Source organism: Channa argus, chromosome 9 (assembly GCF_033026475.1).
Source record: "Channa argus isolate prfri chromosome 9, Channa argus male v1.0, whole genome shotgun sequence".
NCBI classification, from domain to species: domain Eukaryota; kingdom Metazoa; phylum Chordata; class Actinopteri; order Anabantiformes; family Channidae; genus Channa; species Channa argus.
In genome coordinates, this window is record NC_090205.1 from 1816197 (window position 1) to 1838080 (window position 21884).

The 21884-nt window shown below is 37.9% G+C and overlaps 1 protein-coding gene across 1 annotated transcript; it reads left to right on the forward strand.

The window, feature by feature from the left end:
* The first annotated feature begins 6248 nt into the window (after positions 1 to 6248).
* LOC137132822 (trace amine-associated receptor 8a-like) lies at positions 6249 to 8357 on the forward strand. The gene is made up of 2 exons (XM_067515825.1): positions 6249 to 6481; positions 6700 to 8357. The coding sequence occupies exons 1-2, from the start codon at positions 6249 to 6251 to the stop codon at positions 7520 to 7522; spliced, it is 1056 nt and encodes a 351-aa protein (XP_067371926.1). The 3' UTR covers positions 7523 to 8357.
* The last annotated feature ends 13527 nt before the right edge of the window (positions 8358 to 21884 follow it).

Sequence of the window (21884 nt, forward strand, 5' to 3'; positions counted from 1 at the left end):
CACACTTGGTTACAAATTCTTGTACCAGCAGGTACTGAAATGTTTTTACTTACACACACTGTCTATAGCATATTTTGCATTAGTGTGTTGCAGGGCCTGGCTGTGGGCCAAACACTGAGAGACACTGCTACCTTCTTGATGAATAAACTGGTGGACACAGCGCTGACATTGAACTCAGTGTCTGTAGACGTCATCAGACCGAAATCGTTTTTTGAATGTATAATTTTTTATCTTTATATCAACTGCATTTAATAATAGTGTTATGCTCCTGGTCTAGGGGAACCTAGACATAACATGATGTGCCCCACCACTGCTTCCATTCCCAATCAAAACCAGACCAAGTGTTGTAATACGTAGCTATTTTATTCACTTCGGACGTGAGCATTGCCCAAAACAACAAACACAATCTCTAACACCATCCCTGTCTTACCTAAACAACCAAATGAATACAAAACAAATGACAGGGTGCCTAACCTGAACTCCTAACCCAAAACAGCAGAAAAGGTAGTAACAAAAAAGGGCTTCTCACTCCTACTGTGGCTACTTGGTGCTCAATATTTTACAGTGAGTTATATTTACAATTTTTACAGAAATATCCAAATTCACAAAAATAAAGTGCGGAGCTCCCTGTGAGTCCAGTTGAGAGTCGAGTACAAAATGCTGGGTTGGTTGGGAGTGGCAGAGGTGGCCCAGCTGGGGCTGCTGTCATCTTGGTATAAATGGAATGGACCAATCTGTGCCGACCACCTGTGGCTCAACCCCACAAGCGTTGGACGACTGTGTGTAGTTTTGTGTTATTGTGTTGTTTTTATACAGTGGATATAATCAGCCCTTGATGCAAGACCTTCATTGTCACCATCTATTGCTGAATTGTCCATGTTATTAGCTGTATCCATGCAAAACAGAGCTGTACTGAATTGCATGTATAGAGTTTCTCTTCCATAGTTTGTAAGCAGTTCCAGAATCCCTCTGTATGGATAAGTGTTGGAGGACTGTGTTATGAGCCTGTCCCCCAGTGTTATATCCACCGATTCCACATTTGCAATATTTGACCTGTTAATGATTTTGAGACGGATGTACAGATATGTATTATTTAGGTCTAGATAATCTTCTCCACTTGATCAGTTCGGATCAGTGAGAAGTGGGATTTCAACATATGGGGATTTTACAATACTTGTCATCGTATAGAGATGAGAAAAATGTCTAGTTCGCTCTTTAGACACTCATGTGACTGGCTGTAACTCAACACCATTGTTTATTTCAGAAGATGTTGGTGCTTTTCAGGCCTGCTCTACTTGTGGTCCTGCCTCTTTTGTCGGCAGGTTTCTTCTTAGCAATCCTTGCTGTTTTACCCAATTTCTACTGGTTTTGGGCTCTTTGACATCACGCCTATATCCCACAGGAGGCCTTTGGGACTACAGTACACCGCTAGCCCATTTCCCTCCTGCATCTGCGTGCTTCTCCCAACATTAGACACCACTTCGCCCACAATACCCGACACTGCTTTTTGGTAGATGAGGAGCAGCAAGACTAAATCCATCTGAGTAACGGCATTGCCATTTTGAAGAGACTGCGGATAACCCCTCCAGGGCCATTTACATATTGTGTACTGCCGCCAACAAATGCGGGTAACTTGCCACTTGCCTGATTTAGATAACAAGCTGAGTATCTCCCGTCGTCATGTGTGTATGGATTATACGTCGTATCAACTCCTTAACCAGACAGCGTGCTGTTCAATATTGTTTTAAAGTTGTAAAGTGAAGTTTAACAGTTACTTTTCCGTATTTAGGTGGTTTAAACAGGGTGATGTTGTATACCTCCTTTGTTTTGGTAATATACATATTGACACATCATTATGTGAAAAATTGTTCCAGACCCTAGGAAACTGAACCTCAATAAGCCCCACCTTGGGAGGGTCCTTAAGAACTATGGGTCTCACGAGCTTTGTTCTGTAATACCATATTTCATTGTTTATTGTTTTTTATGTATATATGTGATGATGAGTTGCTTATGTAAAAAAAACCTTTTTATCCATGATGGTTAAACAAGATCTGCTCCTCACAGCTACACACTATGTAATGCTCGCGTGGACTAGTGTGTCCTTCTGTTAACCACTTCAATGCAGATCAATTATATCCTTTTCAGGTATTTAAAGAGTTAAAATGTTCAGGTCATACTAACCACTTTATTTTGATATTATCTTTATCAACAATCACCCGCTATAACTCCTTTTCATAAAATGTCCTCTGCAATATTTCACCAGCACAGTCCACTAATCTGTACACCGGTGGCTGAATGTCTGTTTATATCCTTTCCTAAAAACACTGCGCAGTTTCGATGTCCTTACAGCGTCTCCCACATTGTACTTAAAAACGGACAATGCTCCGGGACTTTGTTTTGTAACGAGTTTTAAAGACCACAGATTCATTATTATAGGAACCAACAAAGTCCTGTATGATTTCTACGTATCACCGTGAATTAACAGAAGAGAAATGGCGCCACATTCTGGTGCGTAAAGTTCTATTAAACCGTTGTGCAACACATGCCTTGGTCTTATTTTCAGTTAAAAAATGCGGAATATTAAAAGACTTTAACATTCTCTGGAAAGTTTTATTAAAGATTTCTGTACCAGAATCTGTCATCAGAGTTTGAGAGACCCCCAATTTATCTTTAAGACACCTCACCCACGCATACTTGGAAAAAACATTGATACATGTCAGCAGGTACCTCACGTTGTAATTTTTCTCAGAATAAGCAGACTGTCCACCAAATCAGCTTGAAACTGTTTGTCTATGCTGCTAACCAGGTTCCTGTTTCTGGGAAAATGTTTAACTGCCTGGACCTGAAGTAATATATACATCCTGTTTTAGTAAATACTGTTTAACTTCTGAGAGCGATGGCTTGACCCCTGTGTTTGCTCTCGCAGCATTATACAATTTCTGAATACTGCCAAGGCCTCAGGGTTGGGACGGATCATAATATTCTTTATGCAGCATGCTTTCTATGTTCGCTTCAGAAAACAGAAATGAACCAATACTTCTTTTAACTTAGGTGCTTAGGAAGCTGTTGTCATACCTATAGTCATCAGTTATTTCAAAATAAACACGTTCTAATACCTGGTCAAAAGAATCTCTGAAGGAACGCTTGAAGATTTCCCAGAGAGCCTTGTCATAGTTACTGTTGTTAGAATCATCACGGCATGTGTGGCAAACCTGTTTGTTCATCTTCAGCCATGCATCCGTGACACATTTTTCTTTTGGATGTCCATATCATCTCATAGATGCACCGGCTAAAAACAGCTCTCATAACGTCCACAACTTCTGCAGTAATTGTCGTACGGCCGTATGGTGTGGGCGTGTTACTGAGTCTATCGATTGATTCATGCATGAGTAGATTAACATATAAACTGTAGGGGAGTTCTTCTTCCACAAACCCCTGTCTGTGGCCTGAATAGACCTCCTGCTGATCAACCTGCTGGTGGTCATTATACACAGGTGCTGGAGCTGGTTGTGGTGGTGTGCTGGGAACTGTAACTTCATCATCATCATCATCTGTAAAAGCACTTTGCACTGACTCATCGTAGAAGCGGTTATCTATAACTGATAACTATATGACAGATAAAAGAGTACAGACATTTTGTTTAGTACACACACATACACACTACACACTTTCAAGTAAAAACATGTCAATAATTACCATTTAATTTTTAGTGTCTGATGTGTCTGATGATTCGGAGAAAAGTTGAGGGAAGACAACACAGACTGCACAGCTCTCGTATTAATAAAGGGGGGGGGGGGGGGGGGGGTATGATAAGAATACCCTCATAGGCACTGTTGGGGTGGGGGGACACTAAACACACAGGTGATATACACATATGAATATGCTGCATTTGACATGCATGTGCATATCCACCCCAATTATACTACTCTTGTTTCACTACTAATAATAATGGCAGATTGAAAACATTACCAGAGGCCAGCAGCTGTATTCCCTAGTGTGTATAACATGAGATAAGTGTGCATGTTGTGAATGTATTGGGTATCTCCAACTTCCGTAGGTCCAGCTTCTAACCACTGAAGTATTTCTAAAACAAAAGTCACAACTAGTGTCCAGACAAAACCACATGGCCAAGATGACAGCAAACAAAAGAAACCCCACAGCCCAGACCTGCAACGTTTCCAGACAGATACACAACAGTATCCAGCGACAACTTTTGACTCGTTGATGACTTTGGTTGTCTTTGCATGTAGTGTATTGCCTCCCCCTTCCTCTAGGCAGAGTTTGACTGAGGGGGGCCTAACACAATTTTCACCTGCTTTAGCAAGACATTCCTTGATTACTTACAAGTTATTCAAAATTCTGCAGCTAGGCTCTAAAGAAAGTGTTCTAAATGGTTTTTATTTGTTCTTACTGTTATGACCTGAGTCATTATGTGTATTATTATTGTTATGTTGGTGGGTGGAGCCACAAGTGGTCGGCACGGATTGGGCCATTTAAACTTGTTGTCGCCACCTGATTCGACAAGATGGAGCGTCTTCCTCCATATATAACAAGATGTCAGCAGCCCCAGCTGGTCTTCCTCTGCCACTCCCATCCAACCAGCATTCAGTTGTACGAGATTTTCGACTGGACTCACAGAGAGCTCCACAAACTGAGTTTTTCGTTTTGATATTTCTGTAAATAACTGGCACCCTGTCTTGTATATATATATATATATATATATATATATATATATATATGTGGTTGCTTAGGTAAGACAGAGATGGTGTTAGAGTTTTTGGTTGTTGTTTTGGGCACTGCTCACGTCCGAAGTAAATAAAATAGCTACCGTTTAGAACACTTGGTCTGGTTTTGCTTGGGAATGGAAGCAGTGGTGGGGCACATCATGTTATGTCTAGGTTCCCCTAGACCAGGAGCATAACATTACAAATAAACATCTGGAAAGTGTGATATGGATTTGTATTCAGCCCCCTTACACCACTAACTAAAATCCAGTAAACACAGCTTTTCAGTGAAGCCCTCAGAGTTTTGTTAAAGAGAATATTAGTGAAGAAACAGCTTCATGCAGGACAATCTTAGAAAAAAACTTGTGAATCTGCAAAATACTTGAGACTGGGGAAGAAGTTCACCTTCCAGCAGGTCAATGGCCCTAAACACACAGCCAGAGCTACAATGGACTGTTTTAGATCAAAGCATATTCATGTGTTAGAATGACCCAGTCATAGTCCAGACCTACATCCTATTGAGAATCTGTGGCAAGACTTGAAAATGTCTTTTCAGACGCTCTCCATCCAATCAGATTGAGCTTGAGCTATTTTGCAAAGAAGTATGGGCTGCTAGAGACACAGTCCACAAGACATGCAGCTGTAATTGCAGTGAAAGGTGTTTCTAGAAAGTATTGACTCAGGGGGGCTGAATACAGTTTTTAGTTTTATCATTTTCCCAATAAAACACATTTATGTTTGTGGTTGTAATGTGACAAAACGTTTTGCAAGATTCTGTTCATATAAGATGTGAAGCACTTAAAATTACTCTATAGCCACCAAAATAAGTGTCTCTGCATTAAAAAAAGAACAGTGTGTAGCAGAACATCGTTTTGCTACACATGGTCAGGCCATCCTGGGTTTGTTTGTGTTAAGCATTATGTTGAGTTACGGGGATCATCAAGATCTTTGTGTAAAGTAAACTACTGTTTAAGTTGATGGTAAGAGGTTTAGCAGTTTAAATGGTCTGTCTTCTACAATACTACTAACCATAAAAGACAGGCTACAGCACAGTGGACCAGTAAAAGGCTGGATGGAGAATTGGTAGAAGACAGCAGAGGTTGATGCAAATGCAGGAACTTGGGATCTTGGTTGAGTAGACAGATGAACAAAATGAATATAACAAATCTTTGTGATGGTGATGGTAGGATTTTACTTTAAATTGGTTCACTGTAGTTTTACAAGTGATATTGTTATGACTGATAAATCACAATAACATGACAGATTAATTCAGGATAATGCACTAGCTTCAGCATATATATATATATATATATATATATATATTTTTTTTTTTTTTTTTTCGAGTATTAAATGTACTGTGATAAAAAATACCATGTTGTATTTTCTTATAAATATTGTAAAGATTGTGGTTCACAATGTGAGTAAAAGGGGAGAAAGTAGTACGGGAAACAAAAAAAAAAAAAGTGATGAATGTGATGCAATTAGCCAGAGAGAGAGAGAGAAAGAAGGAGAGAGATGAAGGTTATGTTAGAAACGGAAATATCAGTTGTCTCACAGAGAGAGGAGGAGGAGGAGCTGCAGTTTCTGACTACAACTCTGAGGATGGAGGACCTCTGCTTTCCACAACTCCTCAATGCCTCCTGCAGGAAACGAAAGGCCAATCAGTCTAAGGCTGCCCTGATCTATGTACTGTACTTCATCTGTGTGCTCTCTGTGACTCTCAACCTGCTCGTCATCATCTCAGTCTCCCACTTCAGGTAAAAATAAACTCAGCAAAACTTACAATTGATTCTTTTTATAAGTGAAAATGTTACTTAGAGTTAGTGTGTAAATAACTTCACATCTTGACACCAGACGTATTTTCTGCTTTGTTGACAATGTTTTTGAATGTTAAATGTCCAGATGTGCCACATGTAAGACATATCACTTTACATTAATGTCTGATATTACATTACATGTCTTTGTCTCCCTGCAGGCAGCTGCACACACCCACCAACCTCCTCCTCATCTCTCTGGCTGTGTCAGACTTTCTTACTGGGCTTGTGTTAGCACCTCTACAGGCACATGAATTAACACCCTGTTGGTTACTTGGTGACCTCGTATGTTCTCTATATTATTTTGCATCCTCGTTATTTACCAATGCCTCAATAGGAGATATGTTACTTATATCAGTCGACCGCTATGTGGCTATTTGTGACCCTCTGCATTACTCCACCAGAGTCACTGTGAGAAGAGTTAAAATGTGGATTTGTATGTGTTGGACCTGTTGTCTTCTCTACAGTGGTCTGGGTTACAAAGATGATCTGGCTCAGCCAGGTAGGTTTAAGTCCTGCTACGGAGAATGTTTTATTTATTCTAGCAACACTGACATAACTATTGACATTGTTTTGTCATTTATTGCTCCAATCACTGTGATGATAATTCTGTATATGAGAGTGTTTGTGACGGCTGTGTCTCAGGCTCGTGCCATGCGCTCTCATGTTGCAGCCGTCACACTCCAGCATTCAGGGACTGTAATGACTAAGAAATCTGAGCTGAAAGCAGCCAGGACTCTGGGTGTTGTTCTACTTGTGTTCTTAATATGTTTTTGTCCATATTACTTTTTTTTTTTCTTGTTTCTGCAGAATATACCTGTTACTGCATCTGTTGGAACCTTAATAACTGTTCTGATGTATATTAACCCCTGTCTGAACCCTGTGATCTACGCCTTGTTCTACCCCTGGTTTAGAAAAGCTATCAGACTCATTTTCTCTCTTCAGATACTGCAGCCTGGCTCCCGTGAGACCAACATGCTGTAAACAGAGACTGTGCACTGACTGAAATGTGATCTGCTCTATGGACAAAGAAATTCATTTGTTCATGTTCTGCAGTGAGTAAATTCACAAATCCAAACAGTGAAAATGTGCAGTTCTTAAAGTTGTTACTGTCAGATAATCTGTTGGATTTTCTCCTGATTGAAGTGATGCTTCATTATTTCCAGTGATGGTGCTTATTATCAGTAACCAGTCATACACACTCCCTGCTGCAGATATCTAACCTGTGTATTTCCAGTTTGAGTCTGTCCTGTTTCTCATTCGGCTTCTGGTTACAGTTTTTTTGCTCTGTGTCTGTTTTCACAAGCACCACACAGTGACTTCTGTTACACAGAACTAAATAAGAAGTAAACTTTGATGAATGTGGTACAATTTACATTTGTATCATCTGCAAAGGTGAAATAGTCAAATTAGAATAATAGTTTGTTGCCAGATAGGTTTTTAATTGTGGATTATTCTCCTGTCACTTTAAGACATTAAAGTCAATTTGACTGTGAGAGATCGCTGATAGCTTGATACCTTTACTACAAAAGGAAAAAGCAGGAACAAAATTGAACCCAAATCACTTCTGCTTCATTGATAAATAATTTTCTTTCATAAGGCACAAACTAATAATCAAATTTAATTCACAGTAATAAAATATTACCTATAAAAATAAAGCAAACACAAATTAGTTCATCCAACCATCCATCCAGCACTGGGAGAAACATGCAAACTTTGGTAGATGAATGTTAGCTGAGAGTGTGTAGGGATGATTGTGGGATAGAGAGTAAGAAGCATGGAAGCCTGGAGACATGCAGAAAGACAGACTTAGCTTAACTTACACCTCAACAGTCCAGGAAGCCATCAGCTACTGTACATCCAAGCAGGGTAGACAGGTTATCATTCAGTCAGCCCACTCCGGGAATTAGCTCACTTCCAGTCCAAGGTTTTCCATGAATGTCCAAGTAATTGAACTGGTTTAAACACCACTGCGATTATTAGTTTTGTGAAGTTCTCAACTTTGTTTTTTCTCAAGGATCAAAGTCCAAAAATGGAATTATGCCTTTTTTTTTTCAAACTATCTTCTCTTTCAGTAATACTCACTCCTTTGTCTTCTCCTCTACGCTGCTCAAATTAATGATTTCCCCCTCCCCCTGCACACAGGTGTGCCTGCTTTACCCCCTTATGTCTTTTCCTTCAAAAGGTGGTAAAGGCATAATTCATGTCACTCACTCCAAGAAATACACAACACCGAAGATCGTTGTTACTGATGGATTTATTCCTTCTTAATTCACACTTGTTTCTCTTGCATTTAGTTGTATCCACCGTTGAACTATCAAAACATAGAACACATTACATAGTTGGCACACGCTTTATCACAAAGTAGATAAAATAAACAATACGTTAATAAAATGTAAACAGGATGTAAACCTAATACACATAGCTCACTGGCTGCACATCTGAGAGGGAATGAATCCAAATAAAATATATCAAAAACAAAACTTAAGAAACTTGAAACACCACATAAGACACCATAACATTAAGCGTGAAGTTATCGTTCCACGTCTTCTTAACAAGTACTTGTCTAAAAGTGTCGGTGTGCAACATAAAGAGACTCATAGTTCCAACATAGCATTAAACAATTAAATATATCACACACAATACATCAAGAATATGTAAGCCATATTGACAAATTATATAAATACTATTTATGGCATTTAAAATTTGTCATCTTTCTGCCACACATTCTCTTCCTCAAATGTGCACAAACACTCCTCCAGACCTTTACATGTGAAATATATTGAAGATATAAAATGGAGTAAAGTGAAAGCAGATGGTAACAGACTGGGTGTTTTATGTAGGTCGACAATAGTCCCAACAGGGAGAGGAATTCAAAACAAACATGTTAGTTCAGTCCACTGAAGAAAACAGAAATGATTTCTTTCACATTAAATTGTGATTAATAATAATCATAATTATAATACTAATAAGGAAATGTATTATTTTTGCTTGATAACATGCAGTTTGTTTCTCTGGCCTCCAGGTGTCAGTGTAACCATTGTGGTAAACTGCCTCAGACCAGAGAACAGAACAGAAAGGTGTTGCTGCAGGTTACATTAGGTGACATTAAAATGTTTGTCCTGGTGTCAACTTTAAAAAGAAGTAAACGAATAAAACCAAACCATTTCAGTGCAAAGTAAAAAAGGATCATTGTTTGTTTCAACTATGCTTCATCCAGTGAAGCTTAAACAGTTTCATTATATACTTTGTGTGTAATATTGTGTAAAGTCCTTGTCAAAATTACACACAAAGCTTGAGGTGAATGTTTGTTTACATGCTCACTGTCACACATGCTCAAGTCAAAAGCCCAGGGCCCGGTTCTTTGTACGTGCATTAACAGCCCAGCTAGATAATGTTGTTTTAACATGATTCCAGATCTGTTGTTACGCTTGTTTTCCAGGCAGCAGATCCAGAATCTCAAACCTACTCAGTATCAGCTTTATTCTCAGGTTTAGTTGGTGTAGACATTATCACCTCACTTACGGTTTTAAAGCAGGAATTCTATCCAACTGTGGATGGGCTGTTCTATAGGCAAACCACTAGAATTGGAGCAATAAAACAGTTTGGTGCAAACATTTGCATTCTCTTACTTTGAAATTGCAAAAAGATAAAACAAATATGTTTTTTTTTTTTCAAATGCTTCTTAATACATGAATGTTAATCTTCTGAGACCTCTTTGGTTAAGCATGGTTCACATCAGCTGATGCTGCCTGTATAAAGCAAACTGACAATGTTTGAGTGGTTTTATAAGTCAAGTTAGGTCAAAACCTCCACCTTCCTTCATGTTTTATTGATTGGATTCCAGGATTGTATAAATTATAAAGGATTATCTTTATAAGCCTACTATGTTAGTAATAAAAATAACTTCCTAACAATGTTTTTTTTTTTTTGTGGCAATGATTTGCTACTTTTATTTTTCTCCATGTAAAGTTACCTCCCATTTGAACCTGATGAGCAAAATCAAAAATTGGTTCAGAAAACACTAAAACAAAATCTCTGTTCTCCGCTTGTCCAGACAACGAGTGTTTAGTGGAAAGTGAAACAAAGAGTTTATGTGGTGTCATTATGTGCAGCAGTGGAATATAAAACAGTTAAATATTTTATATTTAAGTACAATAAATGAAAAAAATAAGCATTTACTATATAGATCACTGGTGTTTATGGCACTTTTGATTTTACTTTGTGACAAAATGAAATACACTCAAATACAATAGTACACTATACAATAGAATTTCATCCCCATTATCTCCAAATAGTAAATCAATAACAATGAACAATTCTGGATGAAAGTCGTGATGGTCTGATATTAAAACAAGCAATAACTGATCTACATTCACATCATAATATCTTATAATACTCTTTTAGTAAAATCACTTGCAAAATTCAAGTTTTTCATATTACTTCGTATTTTAAACTGGACAGAAAAACCTTCTGAGGTGTTTGGAAATGTCTTTCATTTTCAGCCCATATACGAGTGGATTAAACAAAGTATGGTACACCAGTTTTTGTAACATCATTATTGTTCTCGTAGTTGTGTATAAATGAGATTCCACTCAAGCTATGACGCTATCATAAACACACAAACCAGAGAACTAAATAAAACTATCAGGTGAGGTAAACAGCATAACACCCCCTGCAAAAGAAAGATTAAATATGTACAAATGGATAAATAAAAACTGCTTATTTAAAGTAAAACTGCTTTTACTAATAAATAAAAATGAAAAATTAATAGTTATTCTAGGAAACTCCCTGAGCAGCAAAATAAATATAGTAGTCTGTATGTTATTCAATTCAATTCAATTCAATTCAATTCAATTCAACTTTATTTATATAGCGCCAATTTACAACAAAGTCATCTCAAGGCACTTTACAGAATAAAGTCCAGACTACACAAGTATGTAGAAGTAACCCAACAAATCCCCCTTGAGCAAGCCCTAGGCAACAGTGGAGAGGAAAAACTCCCTTTAATGGGAGAAACCTCCAGCAGAACCAGGCTCAGGGTGGACGGCCATCTGCCTCGACCGGTTGGGGTGAGTGGAAAGTGGAGAAAGAAAAGAAAAGAGCAATGAAAAGCAACAACCGAACAACACAAAAAGCAACAACAAAAGTGGTGACAAATAAATGTATAGAGAAAAGCTAGTTAGGGTTGAGTGAGGATTATTAACTATAAGCTTTATCAAAAAGGAAAGTTTTAAGCCTAGTCTTAATCTGTCTGTCTGTTATCTGTAAGCTTTCTGCCCATCAACGTCTCCCACCCTCTAAATTTTTCCTGAATTTTACACTTAGTATAAAACTGCAATTCACAGACATGACATCCTTCCCCACCCAAACCCATCCAGCCACAGCAGTGTGCTGAAATCCTCAATAACAATGCCAAAAAACTTAGAAAAATAATTTTATATACACAATTTCTGGTGTAACACTATAAGTAAACAAGTAAACAGAACATAAAAGATATTGTTTACTTATCAATATGGACGTAAGTACTTGGTTCATGCATCATCATACCCCAGAATGCTAACTCAAGGTCAGAGAAATCACCTAAATATTCCTGGCCAGTCTCTTCCAAAATTTTGTTTTGGGTACCTATTCTGTAATTACAACATAATTACAAATTTCAGAAAACTGAAATGTTTCTGCTATGGCTGTAGTTCAAAATGACCATATAGATTACAATGGTAAATTGTTGTTTTACAAAGATGGGGTGTCGCTTCTAACACACCCCATTCACATACTCACAATCTGTAAATGCGAGATTGTTTTATTATACATCATATACCCACAATGTAATTTATATGTAGAAACCCCTTGTCCCGACCTACAAGTCAGGATTTGTACATGTGCTGCATGTATACCATTAACGCAAAAATGCATTATATACTGTTCTATTATTATACCGTATATAATGTATGCTATTATATACATTATATACCGCATTATATACTGTTCAATTACATGCCCACATATGTTATGAGCTGTAATTTAAAGAATTCTGTCTTATAAAAACAATAATAATAATAATTTCTGCTTGATAACATGCAGTTTGCTCCCATGTCCTCAAGGTGTCAGTGTAACCATTCTCTTAAACTGAAAGCACAAAACAGAACAAAAAGGTGGTGATGAACATTGTCAGAGTTGTCAGAAGTAAACAAACTTATTGTTTACTTCTGACAACTCTGACAAACTTAATATTCTAGTAAAAGTGAAACTACTTGCCTAATAAAAGCACTCTACTGCAAGTACAATTAATAGTTACTTCACTGAAGTTAAAAAGTACTAGGAGATGTACTTTTTGAGTACAAAAGTTCTACAAAAGAAAGTGATTACAAAGTCTGATACACATAAATACTTTTACTTTTATTTTTTTTAAAAGTTCAAGCTTGATGCTATTTATACCATAAATGTATAGATCTAGATTAGGTCCACATGTGCCTCATAAAGAATTGTGCAGTATTTTTATCAGTATGCTCTTTAAAAGGGAAAGTTCAATTTAACAAATCTGCCTGGCCCATTCCTGAATCACAGAAGCAGCCGTACCATTTCCTGAGGTTTGCCAGTTTCTACAGCCATTTTATTAGCGATTAGTACCATTGCCGGACCCCTCAGCAATTTTTCCTGGCCTCCCGAAGCTGGTCGAGCCTTCTCCTGCCCCAAAGATGTGTTCTCCACAGCTCCTATCCTCACTCTCCCTAACCCCAGTAGACAGTTCATTGTAGAGTTAGATGCATCGGATGAAGGGGTGGGGACTGTATTCTATAAAACGTCCAGGGATGATTTTAAGATTCACCTGTGTGCTTTTTCTCCCAGAGTCTCTCTCAAGTAAGATAGAACTATGACATTTAATCGTGAACGTCTTGCAGTAAAGTTGGGACGAAGGAGTGGAGGCACTGGTTGGTGGAAACCAGTCCCTTAATCATCCTCACTGATTTACCTGCTGTTCTTTGCCAGAATGTCTTTCTGTCTTCCGTGAACCAAGTTACTTGTTTTTTGTTTGTTTTTTTCATCTGGCAACTGGACCCAAGTTTCCTCGGAACCTTCTGCTCTGCCTTGCTGCTGCATCTCGTAAGTAACTTACTTTGTGCTGTACACTACTCAACTGTACATTTTAATTATCATTGGACTTTTGTGTTTCATCTGTTATTTTCTCTTCGGACAATTGTTGATACTGTTTTGTTGTTACTTTGAATTTCCGCTGATATTTTTAGCTGCCTTTAGTTCTCTTTTCCTCGTCTCTCACCTGTGCTGGCTCCTTCTCTACCCAGTCTCTCTGTGCTTAAACAATTACTTACCTTTCCTCTATCCCTCAAATCTCCATGCTAATAACTATTCCTTCTGTCCCTTCTGCAGAGCACATCTCTCCATCCTACCACTCAACCTGTTCCACCATCACACTTATTGTACAATACAGCTATTTACTGCCTTCCATTTCCTTCACTAGTCCTGCATTATTTTTCTGGGCTCATTAGACTGAAAGCATCTCAACAATCAGAATAACAACTTGACTTCTGATACTTTCACTTAGTTCCTATGCCATGCTTCCCAATATCAAAATGCTGTTTAATTATTAATGTTTTGCTTGAACAAGCCTAAGATGAGTTGATAAAAGCACCATCAGTGTCATCTGCACTATTTAAATGCAAAATTAATTTGAACGACTGAATTATCAGGCAACAACATAACATTTCTGAAAACTTGAAGGGGGTCTGAAAACTTTCTGAATGCACTATACATTCTTTTTGGTCTAGGCAATGTCATGTCTACATGCATAAATGTATAAGAGTGATTGTAGATGCATATGAACTATTGAACCAAATAAAATTAACTGAAACTGACCTGAAGATATAGGTTTTGCACACACAAAAAAAATATGGTCAATGCCACAAATTTACTTCATTTCCAAAATTTATATTTTGGGTTTCTAAACCTTCAAACCTAATCATCACAGACGTTCCATGGGGTCTCAGACTTTCTGATCCTTCCTTATTTATAAAAAAAATCCTGTATATTTGATAATTATGTTGCTTTTACTTCACAGGTGGAAACCTGGTATCCTCCCAACACCAGCCTGAGAAAGTCGCATATTAATAGTTTTAGATTCACTCATATATGCTATGCTAAGCAACAAATTAAAAAGCTTTTTTATGTTGCAAGATTACTTACCATAACATGTATAACCAGATACATTACACAATAAATTAAATTTCCATAACTAAATAATTTCATACACGTACATAAATAGTAAATAAATCCCAAACCCATTTACTAACCCAGCTATCTAATCCTAATATGAAAAAATATAGCATACATGAGAAATGGCAAAAAGCAAGTAGTTGTTGGTTAGGTTTTAGCATTTTTTTCCAAAGCCAACTAAATGCAAATGTAATGTAAAAATGTAATGTAAAAATAAGAACAATAATAATAATAAACATTACCTGTTAATAGAAGTGGCCATGACTTAAAGTAGTAGCTAGCCGCTGATGCTGCAATGGGGAATGTCCGCGGGCCTTCCGTTTGTAAAAATGGTTGATGCCGAGTGTCAAGCGGTTTTAATTTGCTGCAATAAATATCAATGCGCGAAATGATTCGATATACTAAAATTTAATTGGAAAGCTTGATGGTCAACCAAAACACAAGTTGCAAGTACCACTGATACTAAACGCGAACTCCTAAATCAGCATAGTTGAGAGTATTGGTATTTTATGAGATAGACCAACACAAAGTGGTACACTTGTCTTAGATTTTTGCTGCCTCGTACCTCACTTGTAAGTCGCTTTGGATAAAAGCGTCTGACAAATGACTAAATGCAAATGTACATAATTGTGAAATGAAAGGAAATGATAAATGGTTTTAAAAAGTTTTTACAAATAAATATCTGAAAATTGTGGTGTTCATTTGTGGTGTTCATTTGTATTCAGTGTTAAACCACCTTTTGCTGCAATTATAGTTGCAAGTCTTTTGGGGTTTGTTTCTACCAGCTTTGCACATCTAGAGAATGAAACTTTTGCCCATTCTTCTTTGCAAAATAGCTCAAGCTCAGTCAGATTGGATGGAGTGTGTCTGTGAACAGCAATTTTCAAGTCTTGACACAGATTCTCAAATGGATTTAGGCCTGGCCTTTGACTGGGTCATTCCAACATATGAAAATGTGTTGATCTAAACCATTTAATTGTAGCTCTGGCTGTAGGTTTAGGGTTGTTGTCCTGCTGGAAGGTGAACCTCCTCCCCAGTCTCAAGTCTTTTGCAGACTCTAACAGGTTTTTTCTTCTAAGATTGTCCTGTATTTGGCTCCATCCATCTTTCCATTAACTCTAACCAGCTTCCCTGTCCCTGCTGAAGAAAAGAATCCCAAACACATGATACTGCCACCACCATGTTTCAGGATGGAGATGGTGTGTTCAGGGTGATGTGCAGTGTTACGTTTCCGCCACACACAGCATTTTGCATTTAGGCCATTTGGTTTTATCTGACCACAGCAACTTCTTCTACAGGTTTGATGTGTCACCCATATGGCATGTGGGGAATCCTTCTTTCTTCTTGCCACTCTTGTGAAGTACATGACAAACAGTTGTCCTATGGACAGATTCTCCCACCTGAGCTGTGAATCTCTGCAGCTCCTCCAGAGTTACAATGGGCCTCTTGGCTGCTTCTCTGATTAGTGCTCTCCTTGTTCTGGCCTGTCAGTTTAGATGGACTAAAATGTCTTGGTAGGTTTAGAGTTCTGCCACACTCTTTCCATTTACAGACGATAGATTGTACAGGGCTCCGTAAGATGTTAAAAGCTTGGTTTATTTTTTTATAACCTAACCCTGCTTTAAACTTCTCCACAACTTTATCCCTAACCTGTCTGGTGTGTTCCTTGAACTTCATGATGCTGTTTGTTCACTAATGTTCTCTAACAAACCTCTGAGGGCTTCAGAGAACAGCTGTATTTATACTGAGATTAAATTACACATAGGTGGACTTTAGGTACTATTTAGGGGACTTCTGAAGGCAGTTGGTTTCACTGGATTTAAGTTATTGGTATCAGAGTAAAGGGGGCTGAATACAAATGCACAACACACTTTTCAGATATTTATTTGGAAATCATTTTGAAACCTATTTATCATTTTCCCTTCACTTCACAATTATGTACCACTTTGTGTTGTTCTATCACATAAAATCCCAATAAAATATTTTTTCGTTTGTAGTTAAGTGGTAGTAATATGACAAAATGTAAGAAAGGTATGAATACTTTTGCAAGGCACTGTATCTCTATGAAAATGTAGGAAAGCTCTCAAAAGGTGTCCTCACTGCTTAGGAGATGGCGTTTACAACAATAAGTTTGCCGATTTTGTTGGAGAAAAGATCTTTAGCAAGGTGAACTTGCTCTGTGTAAAAGAACAGCATCTTGTTTGCATAGAAACCCTGGTCACTGAAACTTTAGTAACTCAACCAAGAAAATGTGGATAATTTACACCAGTCAAAACCAACAGTTTCTGACATAAAAATGAAATTTCGATCCCTTTTACTACATTCCAGGAAATGTGCATAATCATTCACTTCTCCACCAAGCTGACGAAAGGGTGTTACCTTAACTTTGTAAGATACTTTTTTAAATCATGAAATCTGATAAATAGGAGTAACATTCCTTAGAGTTCTTCAGAGCCAGAATGTGTTTAGCTCCCACTAAATGAATATTTCTTATTCTGGCATTTGATCCAAAAATGTCTTATATATTTTAAAATCTCGTCTCAGTGCAATTAAAATGCATCTAAGGGCAAATGCACACAGGATGCATGTTTTTGAATTAGCCTCATCTGCTAAATTATTTGTGTTAACACTGAGCAAGAGAGTAGGTTCACAATAAAGTTTGCACTATAGCACAATAAAACATGACAGCAACATTAACCATTAGTTAATACCCTCAAACATAAAGAGTGTATTACACATTGTGAGTACTTACAAACTCCTCCAGCAGTCAGTGGCACACAGCAAACGAGGATTTAACTCTGTGTAGAATGGTAAAGGGGAAAGATGTGAAATCCCAAAAAAGTCTCCTGATCAAAAGACACAAATAACTTAATTACTTCGCTCATTTAAATCCCTTAGCAAGCTGTTTCTGAGCTCATTTTAGCCTTACACTAGCTAACAGTAAACTGTATGCTAACGTTGTTAACGAGCTAATATGCTAATCGCGATTAGCATCTTATTTTAGACACTTACACTCCCGCACACAGCATAAACCTAAATACACGGAGACATTTACCTTCTGAAGTTCTAAATACATCTGTTACAGCCTGGTAGAGTTTGCACCCACTGCAGTAATGGATGCAGACACAGCACAGTGGTTTCAACAACTTCCATTCAGCTCCTCTCATCGTAATGACACTACATCCCGTGGACTCACACTACGGGGCCACCTTCACGGCCCACCCCTCCAGCTTTCTGATTGGCTGACAGATCAATGGCAACCAATGCAAATACAGAAAAGTCCAGATAGGTTGTCACCTAACGCCATACTCTCAGTTTTCAATAAACTTTATTTACACAAAGATTTCATATTTAGCTGTTTTTAACTTTTTTAAAGTTAAAAACAGCTTTATCTTTTACCTACCGTTATAGTTAAAGTACACTTTAGAGCAGGGGTCATCAACCTTTTTTAAATTGAGAGCTACTTCTGGGGTACCGATTAATGCGAAGGGCTGCCAGTTTAATACGCACTTTTAAAAATATCAAATTTGCTCAATTTACTGTTAATTATATATTATTATTAATAATTAATTAAATTAATGATATTCATCTATGTGAAGACACAGATCATGTTAATGATTTCTCACAATAACTATCAAATGTGATTTAAAAAAGAATAGCAACCAAAAAATTCGATGCAGCTCATTGGCAAGTGGCCTATGATGAGCTCTTTTTAGAACAGGCCTGGAGGCTACTCATGTGGGCCTTGTGGGCCCACGGGCACCATGTTGGTGACCCCTGCTTTAGAGCATGTGCTGAGAACTTCCACTTGAGTTAAGAATTGTTATCCTACTGGTACTGTAGGTCATATTTTTCAGCAAGTATTTGCTTTTTTATATATGTTACTTTTAACTGTATGTGTTCTGCCACATCTGTCTATCCTTAGTGGAAGTTTTTGCTGTGTTACATTTATACGTTATATGCTACTCAGATTATTAATAATATTTAATAAACAAAGAAATCATGACGTATCATTAAAGCTTAATAATAATCCTTAGGTTGAAATTCAGAAGCTGCACTTCAGAACTGAAATCAAAACCTTACACTTTACTGCATCGATAATTACAATCTATAATATAAATTTATTCTGAAAATGGGCTATGTTTCAAAATGAGTAATATTTACTCATACTCAATATTTGTTATATTTACTTGTAGTTCTTTACGTATATCTCAATAGTTTTCTACTAGTTCTCTTTTTTTTTTCTTTTGTTCTAATCTAGTGATCAATACAACATTTGTTTTTTTGCAACTTGGTATGGGTAGTTTTACCTTTTACATTACAGTTGAGTAAATAAAACGGTGAGAAGAGCACTCCGTTACAGTCCTTGTGAGAAAGTACTTCATTGCTCACCATGTCTGTTAATCATCCAGTATATGCCGCACTTGACAGTGCGTTCAGTGCAAAGATTTTGGATACCATCATTTACAGCCACATACAGCAGCATTATAATAACCTACAAACAATGTCATAAAAGAGATTTCTCACAGTAATGGCTGCCAGGTGTTGCGACAAGGAAGCCTTAGTGACAAGTCCGACAGTTGTGGGGGATATGAGAAACGTCTCAACACTGCAGTCGACAAAGAGAACACAAAGAGCTGTGGATAATTACATCTGCTGTCAACAGGCTTCATTAGAGATGCAGCACGACTAATGGAGGGCTGCTCACACTGCCTTCTCTCAGTGCGGCTGCTGCTGAACACAGTATTTATAGACCAGCAACACACACACTTATTCGGTGGCAAGTTGGCTGCTACACATTTTTTTATTTATTTTTTTAAATATCTATGACATCAATAAAACCTTTCACACAATACCAGCTTGTAGGTGAGTCAGTCTGAAGCTGTCTTTCAAAGATAAGGCTGGTAAATTTCTATGTCTGTTATTATAAACCAATAAATATTGTAAACAATTGTGTATATCAAAAACCAAATGACCTTGACCAGTGGTCATGGGTTCATTGCTCAAAATTATAATATATTACCTGTTACTCATTATTCTTTTCTCAATTAATATTACACATATGTAGCCACGATCTCCATTAGTTCTTTGTTTGTTGTAGTTGCTGTTGATGATTAAAATCCATTTTTAGTTGTTTAGCCACAGCAGACATCATCTTTGTTGAGTTTTTACACTGCTTGTTACTGGGGAAAGTAATGTTGCTAACTACCATCCTGAGTTTAAGGGACAGAAAAATATCCGACCAACTGTTAGCTTAGCTCGCTGATTAGCATGTGTCACACAGCACTGAGCATAGGGTGCGTCATAAAAACAATATATCAAGGTTGGCAAAAGCTGTCAAACTCAGGTCCATATGTCACACAATAATAGTAAATATTATAGCAGGCCTTTCGCCAGGCCTTGTTTTACCCTTTATGTGCCATAACATATCTCCTCTATACATACAGTATCTGCACCACGTTCTCCACAGGGCTGTCTTCTTTACAGTGTCATGTGTCGTTGGTCACTAGTGGAGAAGAGCAAGGCAGCAGGCTTCATGAAGGACCAGTGAGCAAAAACTAGTGCTCATGGGAGTTGTAGTGTCATAGTGTCACATTCCAATTATTTCTGATTGCTTTTGAGACTACAGTTTAAAAAAGAACTACCCGCTGGCTAGTGAAAGTGGCATTTGGTGGGTTGGTGGGTGTTACTGTTAAACCCTGGTTTGCATTTATTTTCATCATGTGTGGATCCACCTTCACAGGAAACCTAATACCTCAGTAAATAATATTCAGTCTGTTGCAGAGCCCAGAGTGAGGACTGGGAGCTGGGAGTAATCATTGACCTGAGGAATCTTTGTCATGGGCTGACAGCTACATCATCTGTCTCTTCTGTTTGTAGATGACATTGGTTTAGACACATGAATAATATAAGCTCAAGTGGCACATAAAAGCAGAAGGACAGGGGAGATAAATGGAAGGGGAGGGATTGTGAGAAGGAGACAGAGGACATAAATGCTGAAAAAGAAAAAATGGAGGAGCAAGTGCTAAACCAGCATAATTTTCTTTATAACTTGGTGAACATCAGAGTCAGACAAGTCTGTATAATTTGACAGCTTCTGAACTCAGAGTCAGTCACCATTTACAGTAAAGAAATGTCCCTGCTGCATGTCTGCACCTTGCTGTTTTTCTTTACTGTAGCAGTAACAAAATGCTACAGTGAAAAAAAGCACAACAGAGTGCCGAACATTTACATTTCATTTACTACATTAAGTCATTGTAGGACATGAGTCCTTTTTGGTTTATTAAAACTGAGGCGTGTGGCTGCATTTTAGCTCATCTGGTAGCGCTGTCAGCCGGGCATTGCTGTTATCAAGACAAGAGATGACTAATGCCTGCATAAGGAGTTGACTTGCATATTCGGTGGAGGTGGAGATGAAGGTGGAGGTGGAGATGAAGATGTGCTCAGTAAAACTGAGTTGGACGTCAATAATGAGGCCCAGATTTGAAAAAGACTTGAATTGAATGCAGTAAAGAAAACTGTAATATAAAAAAGTCCACATTCATGTTTTCATCAGTTGTATTTTAGCCTTAGGATCACATTTTGTATAACTATTGATATGAATGTCAAAATAAATTGTTGACAAAGTGAAAGTATTTATGGATAGTATTGTATGAAATTTGTTTCAAATCATTTACTTTGTTACTTGATGCTACTGCGTAAAGCACCAACACAGAGAGCTTGGGAGTGTGTGTGTATGTGTGTGTATGTGTGGGGTGTGTGTGTGTGTGTGTGTGTGTGCGTGTGCGTGTGCGTGTGTGTGGGGGGGGTAGCTGCTGCCAGCTGTTGTGTACAAATGGTGACATGAACACTGAGGGGCCCACAGAGTGAGTCTAAACCGGAGACATAAAAACTGCAGCTCCTGAGCTCCTTCTGCTCCTTGTTCCTCTCCTGCACAGGCTGCTCAGCTGTGATTATGTGTGCTCCCCGTACAGGAGTGGTGTATAAATAGTAAAGCACTGCCCCAAATTGTGAGATTGGTTTTCCTCTCCTGTCAGGCTCACGGGAAACCGAAGCAGGCATGAGAAATCTTTCAGCCTGCTGCTTAAACTCATGGACAAACAGCAGCACTGGG

What these genes read in the sequence shown, in the direction of transcription:
- LOC137132822 (XM_067515825.1), top strand. Translation starts at nt 6,249, where the DNA reads ATGTTAGAAACGGAAATATCAGTTGTCTCACAGAGAGAGGAGGAGGAG. An exon ending in ATCTCAGTCTCCCACTTCAG is followed by an intron (nt 6,482 to 6,699) that starts GTAAAAATAAAC and finishes GTCTCCCTGCAG; the next exon opens with GCAGCTGCACACACCCACCA.